Source organism: Siphateles boraxobius, unplaced genomic scaffold (assembly GCF_051911475.1).
Source record: "Siphateles boraxobius isolate OS27281-9 unplaced genomic scaffold, OSU_SipBor_1 13, whole genome shotgun sequence".
Lineage (NCBI taxonomy): Eukaryota > Metazoa > Chordata > Actinopteri > Cypriniformes > Leuciscidae > Siphateles > Siphateles boraxobius.
In genome coordinates, this window is record NW_027508733.1 from 1,234,585 (window position 1) to 1,246,587 (window position 12,003).

The 12,003-nt window shown below is 39.4% G+C and overlaps 1 protein-coding gene across 1 annotated transcript in view; it reads left to right on the forward strand.

The window, feature by feature from the left end:
* LOC143735702 (uncharacterized) overlaps nt 1–12,003 on the forward strand; it is an 87,057-nt gene that overhangs the window by 61,064 nt on the left and 13,990 nt on the right. The window contains exons 7-8 of the mRNA XM_077225867.1: nt 13–146; nt 658–720. Of these exons, the coding sequence (XP_077081982.1) occupies nt 13–146; nt 658–720 (197 nt within the window). The remainder of the gene's footprint in view (nt 1–12; nt 147–657; nt 721–12,003) is intronic.

Sequence of the window (12,003 nt, forward strand, 5' to 3'; positions counted from 1 at the left end):
GTATTCCATCAGGACTTGTGGTGCCATTCAACAAACATTACGTCTGGATGCTCTTCAAGTCATCAGCATGGAGGACACTGTGCATGACACTCTGGACCCAGAGCCAATAGAATCCCAATCAGTGCCAGAAATAATTAAAGTCCAGAGTGAGTTTGACATCATTGATCATCCTGCAGCCATCAATTATCATGTCTGTTTGTGGCAATACATAAAAAAAATGGACATAATCAGTTATGCACGGTTAATGACAGGAATCAGAAAAAACAAACTCTAAAAATGGGTCTCATATTGTTGTAGTGTGTAATGTTTGTGTCAGATGTGATCTGTAATCCTATAATCTTTTATAATAGATGATTTATGATATTTAAGGGTATATTCTGACGGTCTGAACTCAAACTTTTTCTTTTTACTACAATTACTACAGAATAACTATAGGCTAATGCCCAAAGTTTACAGTGCAAATATGCACAATAATGTAAACATATGAATGAAACGCGCTGCCGCTTCCCACGTTTTTAACTGAATTATTCTTTTCCTAATGCTTACATCAGTTCACAATAAATGATAGAATATTCCCATCAGCCTTTAATATACCTCATTTGTGGAAATCAATTCATAAAAATGCATTAAAATTATGATTTTTTTTTTTCATTTCAGACCCGATGGAGGAAAATGAGGAGATTGGAGAGGAGAAACATCATGTCAAAACTGAAGAGAAAACTCCCTCACAGACTGAAAGTATGTCTTTGAAAATAAGAGACAAGAAATATTTCATCTGCCATCCGTGTCAGAGTAGTTTCACACGACAAGAAGCACTTCAGGAACACATGAACATCCACACTGGTGAGAAACTGCATGAATGTGATCAATGTGATAAAACATTTTTATGTGCTTCAGCCCTAAAGAGCCACCTCAGAGTTCATTCACAGGAGAAACTACATTTATGTTCTTTTTGTGGAAAGAGTTTTAAATGCAAACAAAGTCTTAAGGTTCACACGAGGATCCACACTGGAGAGAAACCGTTCACATGTGATCAGTGTGGGAAGAGTTTTACACAATCATCAAACCTTCATGAACACATGAACATTCACACTAGAGAGAAATCATACAAATGTGATCAATGTGGCAGAATATTTTCGAGGTCTACAGGACTGAAGAGCCACATGTTAGTTCATTCACAAGAGAAACCACATTCATGTTCTTTGTGTGGAAAAAGATTTTCACATCTGCAAAATTTAAAACTTCATCAAAAAATACATACTGGTGAAAAAGTTCATAAGTGCTTTGAGTGTGGGAAGAGTTTTATTACCGCTGTACATTTGAAACAACACTGGAGGAGTCACACTGGAGAGAAACCTTACAAGTGTTCACACTGCGACAAGAGATTCCGTCGGTCTGAACATGTGAAAACACACGAGAGGATCCACACTGGAGAGAAACCGTATCACTGCACTCCATGTGGGAAGAGTTTCACTCAAATATCTTCTCTACGCAGTCATATAAAATACAATCACAGCAAGTAGCTTATCATTAGATCCAGCACTTTCAACTCACTTTGTAAATAAATACTGAATACGTAATACGCATGTGCATGATTTCACAGTTTTTTCAGATTCACATTTTTGTAATTTACATTATAAATGTTTCTTTTTAAAACTTTTGAAAACTGCATTTTAAAGGGATAGTTCACCCAAAAATGTAAATTCTGTCAGTAATTACTCTCCCTCATGTTGTTCAACCCCGTAAGACCTTCGTTCATCTTCGGAACACGAATTAAGATATTGTTGATTAAATCTGAGAGTTGGATCACTCCTCCATAGGCTTCTTCAGGGATTGAACTTGCCGGCCCAGAAAAGTTATTAAAGACATCGTTAAAATAGTCCAAGTGACTACAGTGGCTCAATTTTAAGTTTATCAAGCGACGAGAATACTTTTTGTGTGCAAAAAAACTAAAATAATGACTTTATTTCAACTATTCATTTCCTTCTCTGTGGGCCTCGAGTCAGTTAACGTAGTGTGATTTTCTCACTATTGGCCGACGCTGGTCATGTGTGTGATGATGCGTGTGACGTACAACAACAGAAGCTTACGCTATATCACTAGTGAACTCACTCGAGGCCCACAGAGAAGGAAATGAATAGTTGAAATAAAGTCGTTTTTTTGCGCACAAAAAGTATTCTCGTCACTTGATAAACTTAAGATTGAGCCACTGTAGTCACTTGGACTATTTTAACGATGTCTTTAATAACTTTTCTGGGCCGGCAAGTTTCAATCCCTTAGAAGCCTATGGAGGAGTGATCCAACTCTCAGATTTCATCAAAAATATCTTAATTTGTGTTCTGAAGATGAACGAAGGTCTTACGGGGTTGAACAACATGAGGGAGAGTAATTTCATTTTTGGGTGAACTATCCCTTTAAGGCACCCAAAACGCAGGTGGCATGCAAATGAATGGCCAAAATGCACACGTTTTCAATTTTTGTTTAAAACTGTTGTTTAAACGGCCCCAAAATCTGTCCTAATCACCCTGTTGAAAAAAAACAATACAAACCCTTTGAAAGAATTTGTAATGGTTATAATGGGAATTGTATTGGTTTGAATGGAAACTAAAAAGGTCTGTGTAACAAAACCAGCTCAACAGCCAATCAAAAATAGCTAAAAACAAGCCCAGTGATCATATAATATCAAAACTCAACATGTGCCAATACCATACTTAAAATACATATTTTACAGTCAATGTTATAAACAATTTCATCTTGAAAATGACTAGTAGGAATCATAAGCAGTCTGTTTTCATAAGGGAGCTCAAAGGCCCCTTTCTCTCAAATTTCACTAAATGCATGTCAGTGAATTACAGTAATACGTTAAACCGTCTAAATCGCTGGTGGAAAAATCAGCACGCGCAGTTTACAAGTAGCCCAATTCTGAGGGAAAACCGCAAACTTGGCAACATTGCTGCTGAAACCATCAGGTAATGGTTTTAATGGTTAATGCTAGTTTGTAATGTTATTTTAGTAGGGGTGTAACGATATATCAAGATATTGTGATATAAAAATGTGACAATATGTATCGTCGATGTAAACGATATGATTGGCGATATAGTATTTTTTTTCCAAGGCTCAGCTTACTGTATGTGACCATCACACACTGTTGTATTGCAAAGGCAAGTTAACTTTGACCTCACTACCAAAACTACGTCTGGGAAATAATTGGGCACAAAATGTTGTTTTGAGTTGAAATATTTTATCTTACTTACTTGACATAAACGTACTTCCGCGAAGAAAAGTTCGCAGCAAGTGGCTTTGAGCCAAAGATGAACGAACAAGTTCAAACAAGACTATTAAGAGTGACATTTAAGAGATAATAATGTATATTCATTATACACTTATTCAGGGCTGGACTGGCCATCGGGCATACCGGGCACTTTCCCGGTGGGCCGACGTGCTTTTTGGGCCGATACAGATCATTCTTTGAAGAAGAAAAAAAGTTTTTGTCTGAACGGCCCATAATACTCGTACATCGGCGGCCCATTCGTTTAGTTTTGCTTAATTGGCGGCGCTGGGATCTTTGTGCCGGTGTAATGCATTGAACAAAAAAAGTCAGCGTAGGTTTTTTTTGTTTTTCACAGACCGGCCCATGAAACACATAGATCAGCGGCCCATTGGTTCTTTTCTTGATTGACACTGGGCTGGTCCAATCACATCTTTAAACTCCTCCCCCTTTGGGCTCTGAACGAGCGTGTAGTGTCAGTGTGTGTATCTGTCAAAATAGTAAGAGATGGAGAAGAAATGCAAGGAATGTGCAGAGAAATAGCGTGAAAAAAAGAAACGGGCCCTTCAAGTGTCTGATGATGATAGTGAGGAGGATCAGGAGAGAGTGAGTGTAGAGAACTGTGGTAAGCAGAACTAGGCAACTTTCAGAACACTGAGGCGATGAGTGTAGGAACCCATCACCCAGTTATGCATTATTTACACATCTGCATTGTTGACGATTACGCATTTTAGAATTGTAATGAGACGCGTTTGTAAACCATGTTTCCCGCCAAAATAAAAGATCATGTGTTTATCTCTTTCAGGCATAGAAATTAGTACAAAACTAACCCCCGAACCTCCCTAAAGGGACAGAGGTCTACCCACCACAGATTTACCAAAAATCCTGTGTCAAACACTGGTATTGCTATGCCAATGCAGCTTATAGCTTGTTTTTGGATTCATCATTGTGGAGTAGTTCGATTGTATTTTAGTTATTTCATCTATTAACTCTTACTCATTCCTACTTACTCATTACATGGCATTAGTGGTTTTAATAGTTAGTATACATATTCAGGGGCGTGAAAAGATCGGTTGTGTTTACGATTAGCCTATATGTAGTGGGCCAGTCTGGGCCAAAATGCCTTGGCTGATTTTTAGTCCCAGTCCAGCCCTGCACTTATTACACTGATTTTTATTTTATTTTTACCACATAATTACGGGGACATATTGAATTGAGATTAATGTTTTAAATTTTACCCGTTAAATACATTTTGTACAGCGGAAGAAAACTCATCCAGACAAGATGATCGCAACAATATTCTCAAACTCTGTAAACAAATCAACTCTGATTTCATTTTCAAAACAATCAAAAATGGTGAGGCAAGACGGCAAGTTGTATTTGAATGAAATGAGAGCGCGCGTCCGTTGTGATGCATGGATGTGTGCTGGGTTATGTGCGTTGCTATGGACGATGGTCATTATAAGGAAGGAAATGCCACAGAATCTTGCTTTAAAAAGTGCATAGAGCTGCTTGTTTTATTTGTTGTTTGTTGATTTTCAAATATAAAACTTGTTGAAATATTTTCAGTGTGAGCATCAGTTCTTTTTGAACACTTTCATCTCGTTTTAACAAAACCGTGATAATATTGATAATCACTATAATCATATGACATTTTCATACCGTCCCATCCCTATTTGAATACTATAATAACGAATCCCTATTCGTTAATTTATTTTTGTTTTGATGATAAATGGAGCCAGCCTAGGCTACTACAAAAGTGATTAAACTGTCCTGTGATATTTTTTCCCTCACACAACACTGTCCAGACACGAACCATGTTCTTGCACTAAAGTATATTGGTTCTCTTTACATTAGAATAATAATAATGTTTCATAAAATCTAGATTAGATATGGAATAAATAGCATACAAAATTAATGTCTCATATATTAAAATCAAGTTTTTACGTAATAAAATATTTACTTCACCACGTGACAGCAGCAAGCTGGCTCCTGATTGGTTAACGCGACGCGAATTGACGCAGAAGTTCAGATTTTTCAACTGACGGTGCTGATCCACTTGTCCGTGCGACACTTCTGTTGTGCCGCGCTCTTCACTCCACTTTATTCCTGTGGGTGACGTCACGCGACTTTAACGCGCCCGCAAAGCATCCCGGGAAGGCGGCGCTTCATTTGGAAAAATGCTGCGCGTCAAAAAGCTGGCCGATGCCTCTCCATATTGTCCGGAATCCCCCAAGGCGGCCATCGAGGAGGAAGAGAGGTAGGAGGGGAGGTATCATACGCAGAGTAAAAAAGCTCTGTCTGGATGACCGACGGCGGCTGCCTCCTCTGCCCTCGGTCTTTTTATCTAATGCGCAGTCCTTGAGGCGCAACATCGACGAGCTGGAGAGCTTGGTAAAAGTAAGACCAGAGATCAAAGAGTGCTGCCTGATAGGGATCACTGAGACTTGGCTAAATGAGAGCGACCTGGATTCCGAGTTGGCGCTCACTGGTTTTGGCTGTCCCATCAGACTGGACCGCTCCAGGGAGACGACAGGAAAGAGCCGGGGAGGTGGTGTCAGCTTCTATGTAAATCAGAGGTACTGTAAAATTATTCATGTGAGGGAAAAAATCTGTACTCCTGATATTGAGTTACTCACCATCTCCTTACGACCGTTTTATTTACCACGTGAGTTCCCTCAGTTGTTTTTTACGCTGATATATTGTCATCCCCGTGCTAATGCTACTGCAGCCATACAAGTGATCATGGACTTATCTCAGCGGTTGGATACTATTTGCAGTGACGCTCCCAAATTTTTCATGGGGGATATGAATCATGTTCGTTTGGATAAGGTCTTGCGGACATATGACCAATATGGGACTTGTACAACCACGCAAAGAAATACCACACTTGACCTGTGTTTTGGTAATGTAAAGGAAGGCTATAAGTCTCTTCCCATGCCAGGGTTGGGGGCTTCATACCACAACAGCATCTTCCTGGTGCCAACGTATGAACCTTGTATCAGACGTCGGGAGGGGGAAATAAAAACTGTTAAACTCTGGACAGAGGACAGTATATCCTCCCTCCAGGCATGTTTTGAGTGTACGGACTGGGAATGTTTTTTTGATGGTTGTGGGGATAATATTGATGAACTTTCGGACACTGTTTCGTCCTATGTCTCCTTTTGTGTGGATACTGTTATTCCAGTCAAAACAGTTATCACCTTCTCTAATAATAAACCATGGGTCACCAAAGATTTAAAAACAGTGATTAATAGGAAAAAAAAAATCTTTTTTACTGGTGATGCATTGGAGAGAAAGTTTGTATCTAGGGAGGTTAGGACTGAAATAGTAAAAGCCAAAAGTAAATACAGGGAAAATATAGAAAAACAATTTGTAAATGGTGACCTTAGGTCAGCATGGCGGGGGATTAAAACTATGGCTACAATTAACCAGGGTGGTAATGAACCCAAGCAGCATATTAGCCTTAACAATGTTCAGGATGACTGCTTGCCGGATGCTTTCAATCATTTTTTTTTACGATTTGAAACATCTGATTGTACGCATGATGTCTCTAGGCTGAAAAACTCCCTGACACCATGTAATGATATTAAAATATCTCAAGAACAAGTTGAGGTTCTTTTTAAAAAAACAAAAAAGAGGAAAGCCTCGGGCCCGGACCTTATTTGCGCTAATACATTACATCACTGTGCTGGACAACTCAGTGGTGTCTTTTCCCATCTTTTTCAAATGTGTGTCGATAACTGTAAGCTCCCAAATATCAGGAAATCTTCTATTGTCATTCCTATCCCCAAAATCAATAAAGCTAGGGAATTACAAGATTTCAGACCTGTAGCGCTTACTTCTCTTGTAGTAAAAAACCTAGAGAAAATTCTAAAAGAAGATGTTCTTAAAGTGGTTGAGGGCAAACTTGATTCTTTTCAATTTGCCTATCAAAAGAATAAAGGCGTGGATGATGGTAAGCTTTTTATTTTGGATACACTTTATATCTGGAGAAACCCCAAGCTCATGCCAGGCTCTTATTTGCTGACTTTTCATCAGCTTTTAATAAAATGCAGCCTCCCATTTTGATTGAGAGGCATGCTTCTTATTTTAATTTGTCCGACCAGCTTTTAGCCTTAGTTTTAAATTTTTTGACTGATAGGACACAGAGGGTTCTAGTAAATGGGGTCACATCAAAAACGCAAGTCTCCAATACGGGTTCCCCACAGGGCTGTGTACTTTCCCCGCTACTGTTCATTTTATATACGGATAGTTGTAGGTCTTTTAAAGAGGATAGTTTTCTTGTCAAATTTTCGGATGATACTGCTCTGTTGTCACTTCTTCATGGCACAGAGTCAGATCATGGTCGTGCACTTCCTGATTTTGTTAAGTGGTGCGACGATAGCTTTTTAGACCTTAATGTTTTTAAAACTAAGGAACTCATCATTGATTTTAGGAAGAAAGGGACAAACACTTCAGTATGCACGATTCACGGTGAGGACGTAGAGATCTTAAGTCAGTATAAGTATTTGGGTACGATTTTTGATTCTCAACTGAAGTTTGAAAGGAACTCTGAATCAGTGGTCAAACGGGCCCAGCAGAGAGTACATGTATTGCGAAGGATAAATTCGTTCGGGGTTTCTAAACCTATATTGTGCACTGTGTATTTGTCGTATATTGAGAGCCTTCTTACTTTTTCTTTCATTTGTTGGTTTGGTAACATTTCAGTGAAGGATCGAAACTGTTTAAATAACATTGTGAAAGTCTGCTCCAAAATTATTGGAATTCAAATGCGCGACCTTAACTCTCTTTGGGAGAAACGTGTTCTTCAAAAAGTAAAAAGCCTGATGAATCAACTTCATATTCTGGGGGATGAATTTGTCCTTATGTCATCAGGTCGGCGTTACTTGCAGCCCCCTAGAAAAACCAACCGCTATGGTGGATCATTTATTCCCTCAGGAATCAGTCTGTTAAATATTGAGCTGAGGAAATAATTATGGACTGATCTGGTTTTTGGCACTATGCACTTTAGGAGTTACGGATTCGGAACTTGATGTTTCTTTTATTTATTTATTTATTTATTCATTTATATATATATAATCTGTATTGGACCCAGACCATATCATGTTACTCTGGTTATGCATTACAGGCTATGGCTGTGGGAATGGTTGTATGTATAGACGGTGTACTGTAGGAACTGAATTGCCCCTTGGGGATTAATAAAGCTATCTGTATCTGTATCTTTATGCAAATGAATTCCGTTAAACGCGACGCGACTATCCAATAGAAGCAGAGCATATGTAGACGGGGGGAAGTCTCTTGCAGGTCCTCTGTTCTAGACTGGCCGCTGGCTCAAAACCATACCCATAGCGGTAAACTTGAGGAACGCCCATCAAAGTACAAATGTGGGGAGGCGTCGCGACACCACGCTACAGTCGCGTCGCAAAAGTGGATCTCTACCGTCAGGCGGCAGACGCGAATTCGCGTCAAATGCGTGAATGCACAAAAAGCACTAAATAAATCATTCGCGTCTGCCGCGCTCTAGGCCTCATTCGCGCCGCAGGAATTTTTTACGCGCGAAACGCGTCTTTGCATTGACTTAACATTGAAATCACTCGCGATAGACGCGCTAGATGCTCTATTCGCGTCCGGTGTGAACGCACCATTACACAATCAACTAGATACTTTTATATGGCCCCCTTGAATTTGCATACACTTGAATTTAATATAACGTTTACTTCAGGCAGAGGTATGGCCACTAACATGTAAGTTAACCAACTTTACTTATCTTATAATAGCTTTGGATTGGCCATCCCGTGGTTTCCCACGTACACTTATCTAAAGTAACATTCAAATAAAACAGAGGTAAAACAGACACACCCAGATTTAGGTTGGTCAAGCAGCGCTTTTGCTGCCTTAAACGGAAATAAAGTTGTCTCTGCAAATCAAGTACACTTGAATTAGTGCCAAATATTAAGCCTTGTTTATAGTCGACGCGTTTCCAAGAGCGCGAAGGTGCGCGCGGCTAAAGTGACGTCAGTGCGGTGTGGGCGGTCGTGCGCGTTGGGTACCCCATTTCGCCTGGCGGTGTGCACGGCACTTTTTGTAACTCCGCGCGCGGCGCCGCATCCGATGAACGACTTCGAGCCGAATCTGGCCGAACTGGTACATCTGTACCAGCATGTTTATGATCCTTCTATACACAGAGAGATTTGCATTGTTGGGCGACCATAAAAGCCTCTCATTTTGTGAATAGGAACACATTTGCATTAAGCACACAATTTCCACTTGTCTAACGTAACTGCTTACATTTACAAAATAAGCCTACAATAGCAGAAGTAAGCCCTGCTGATGAAATTAAGGTTTAAACACTCTTCAATAAGGCTTCAGTTGTTTAACTAGTTTACATGCAGTGAAAACAAATAAACCTAGGCTACTGCATTTATTACTCTTTTTATATGAATTAGCAAGTAATAAACTACTAATAAACGGAAAACTACTTCTTCACTGCTGATTCCTGGTGGTTTAGAGGAGAATTCTCCCAGTCGCCCCCTGCCATTTCACAGAATAGCACAACGGCGAGCGCGTCCATTATAAACTCCTCGTTCGTTTGGGGAGGTGCGCGCGCAGTCAGCGGAGATCGTGTGATCGTGACAGCGATCGTGTGGGAAGTCTACCCACAGACTCCCTGAACCTTTTTGCTCATTTTCCTTATAAACCCAGATAATTCAATTTTCTTACCAAATGGTGGTGTCTGTCATTATAATAAGATTTTGGTCCCCTAGTGAGGGCGGGGCTCACAACTGTGAGATCAGAGGATCTGGGGGAGGGAACACCTTTAAGGGACACTTCACTTTTCTCATATTTTGTAACTACTTTTAGCTGTTCATTATGGTTGGGAGAATGAGACCATTTTACCAGGCGCACTGAGACACTTTAAATGATACCAAACATGTATATACTTTTCTGTACACACTTAACATTTCATGGGTTTTCAGTGAGTTTCAGGTGAGGAGGAGAAGAGGGAGATTGTCAAAGCGAGGTGTGAGTTGCACTGTGTGCTGCGTCTCATTATTATGCATGAGAGGGTTCGAATGTTAATTCTCAGGAAAGCCTTTTGTTCTCTCAGTGGTATCCCAGACTTTCTGGCCAGCTAACAGGGAACGTTCCCAGAACATTTAAGATAACGTTCTCTGAAGGTTTTCTCAAAGTTATCAAAAAAACGTCCTTGCAGTAATGTTATTATAACGTTGTGCCAACGTTATATGTCATTGATAAACGTTCTAAAAGCGTTAGCAATAAAACGTTATTCTACCGTTATTAGTGGAACGTTTTAAAAACGTTATTACATTTAAAAAATATATTATTCATTACAAATTTGTCATATTTTTCTTATGCAAATCAACTTGAGAAACATTATTTGTCTATCCAGGGACACAATGCACTGAAAAACAGTTTTTTGCTAAAATATTTTTTATGGTCAGAAAAAAAAACAGATTTTAAAATAATTATGTATTCAACAGGAAATAATTCAACAACTACCCTACAGTCAATTATGAATGTGGTTTTACCTTTAAAAAAAAACAAGATGTCAAAAAACAAAACAAAATCACCATTATTTATTATTTATTTTACTTAAAGGAGGGGTATGTGATTTGGAAAATGACCGGCAGAATTTTGAAAATACACAATTCATAAGGTCCTACCTTCTTCCCTCCAACGCTGGCTCTGACTCCACCCATTCGAAGAACATGGACGCGCAATCATGCACGAGCGAAAACTCAGATGCGCGAGAGATTTTAATGACGATTTACTACTAATCATGGAACCGGCTTTACTGACGAGGTGCGCATGCGTCACGAGCTTTGAGTATGCGCACGAAGGGGGTCACGCGCGCTGGGGGGAGGGGGGTGTGGGGCGGCCGTTTGATTGACGAACTTACTGTCCAATGAAATGATTGGCTGGGGTTTTTCGAGTCCTGCCCGTTCCACAGATGATTAAATTGCTTAATTTTCATTTCAGTGCTTCTAACTCAGTGGCTGTAAGTGGGTCAGGAATAGGATTTCAAGTTATTTTGAAAAAATGGACAAAAAAGAGAATCACATACCCCACCTTTAATTGTGCAATATTTAAAATGTAGAAAATGCTATAGGAAAATAAACTTAGAGGCTTTGAAAATATATTTAAAACAGCGTTTTTAATATCTTTTGCAATTACAGTAAAGGAGAAAACACGGAATGTGTTATATCTGTTCATTCCAAACATCCGTACGTTTAGCGGAGAGCCGTTGAAAAACATATTTAATGGCTCTGGTTTAGCGGGATAGGATGGGCGTGGTTTTGCAGCGCAAGGCCCGTCAATCAATCACAGCTGGACAGGAAAGAAATTGGACAACTCTCTCTCAGAGATATAGGACGGAGACGGCACACGGCAGCTTTTAGGTAAGTTGGATGAATTTCGCTGGTTGTATGAATAAAAAACTTTTATTAGTGCTAATCAACTTAGTTTTGCAGCAATTGCTACTGTGTTAATAAAGTTAACTAGATCAATATTAAAAATTACATTTGATGTATTTATTTAGATTCACTCTTTCTCAGTGTCCTTTAGTTCGCTTTTTCAATAACGTTACAACGTTAACAAAACTGATTTTCATTACAACGCCTTCTTGAGATTCAAAAGTAAATCAGCTAATGTTAAGGTTAGCTCAATTAGCTTAGCTATGGGAGCATTTTCCCCTCCAGTTTTCGTTTTCA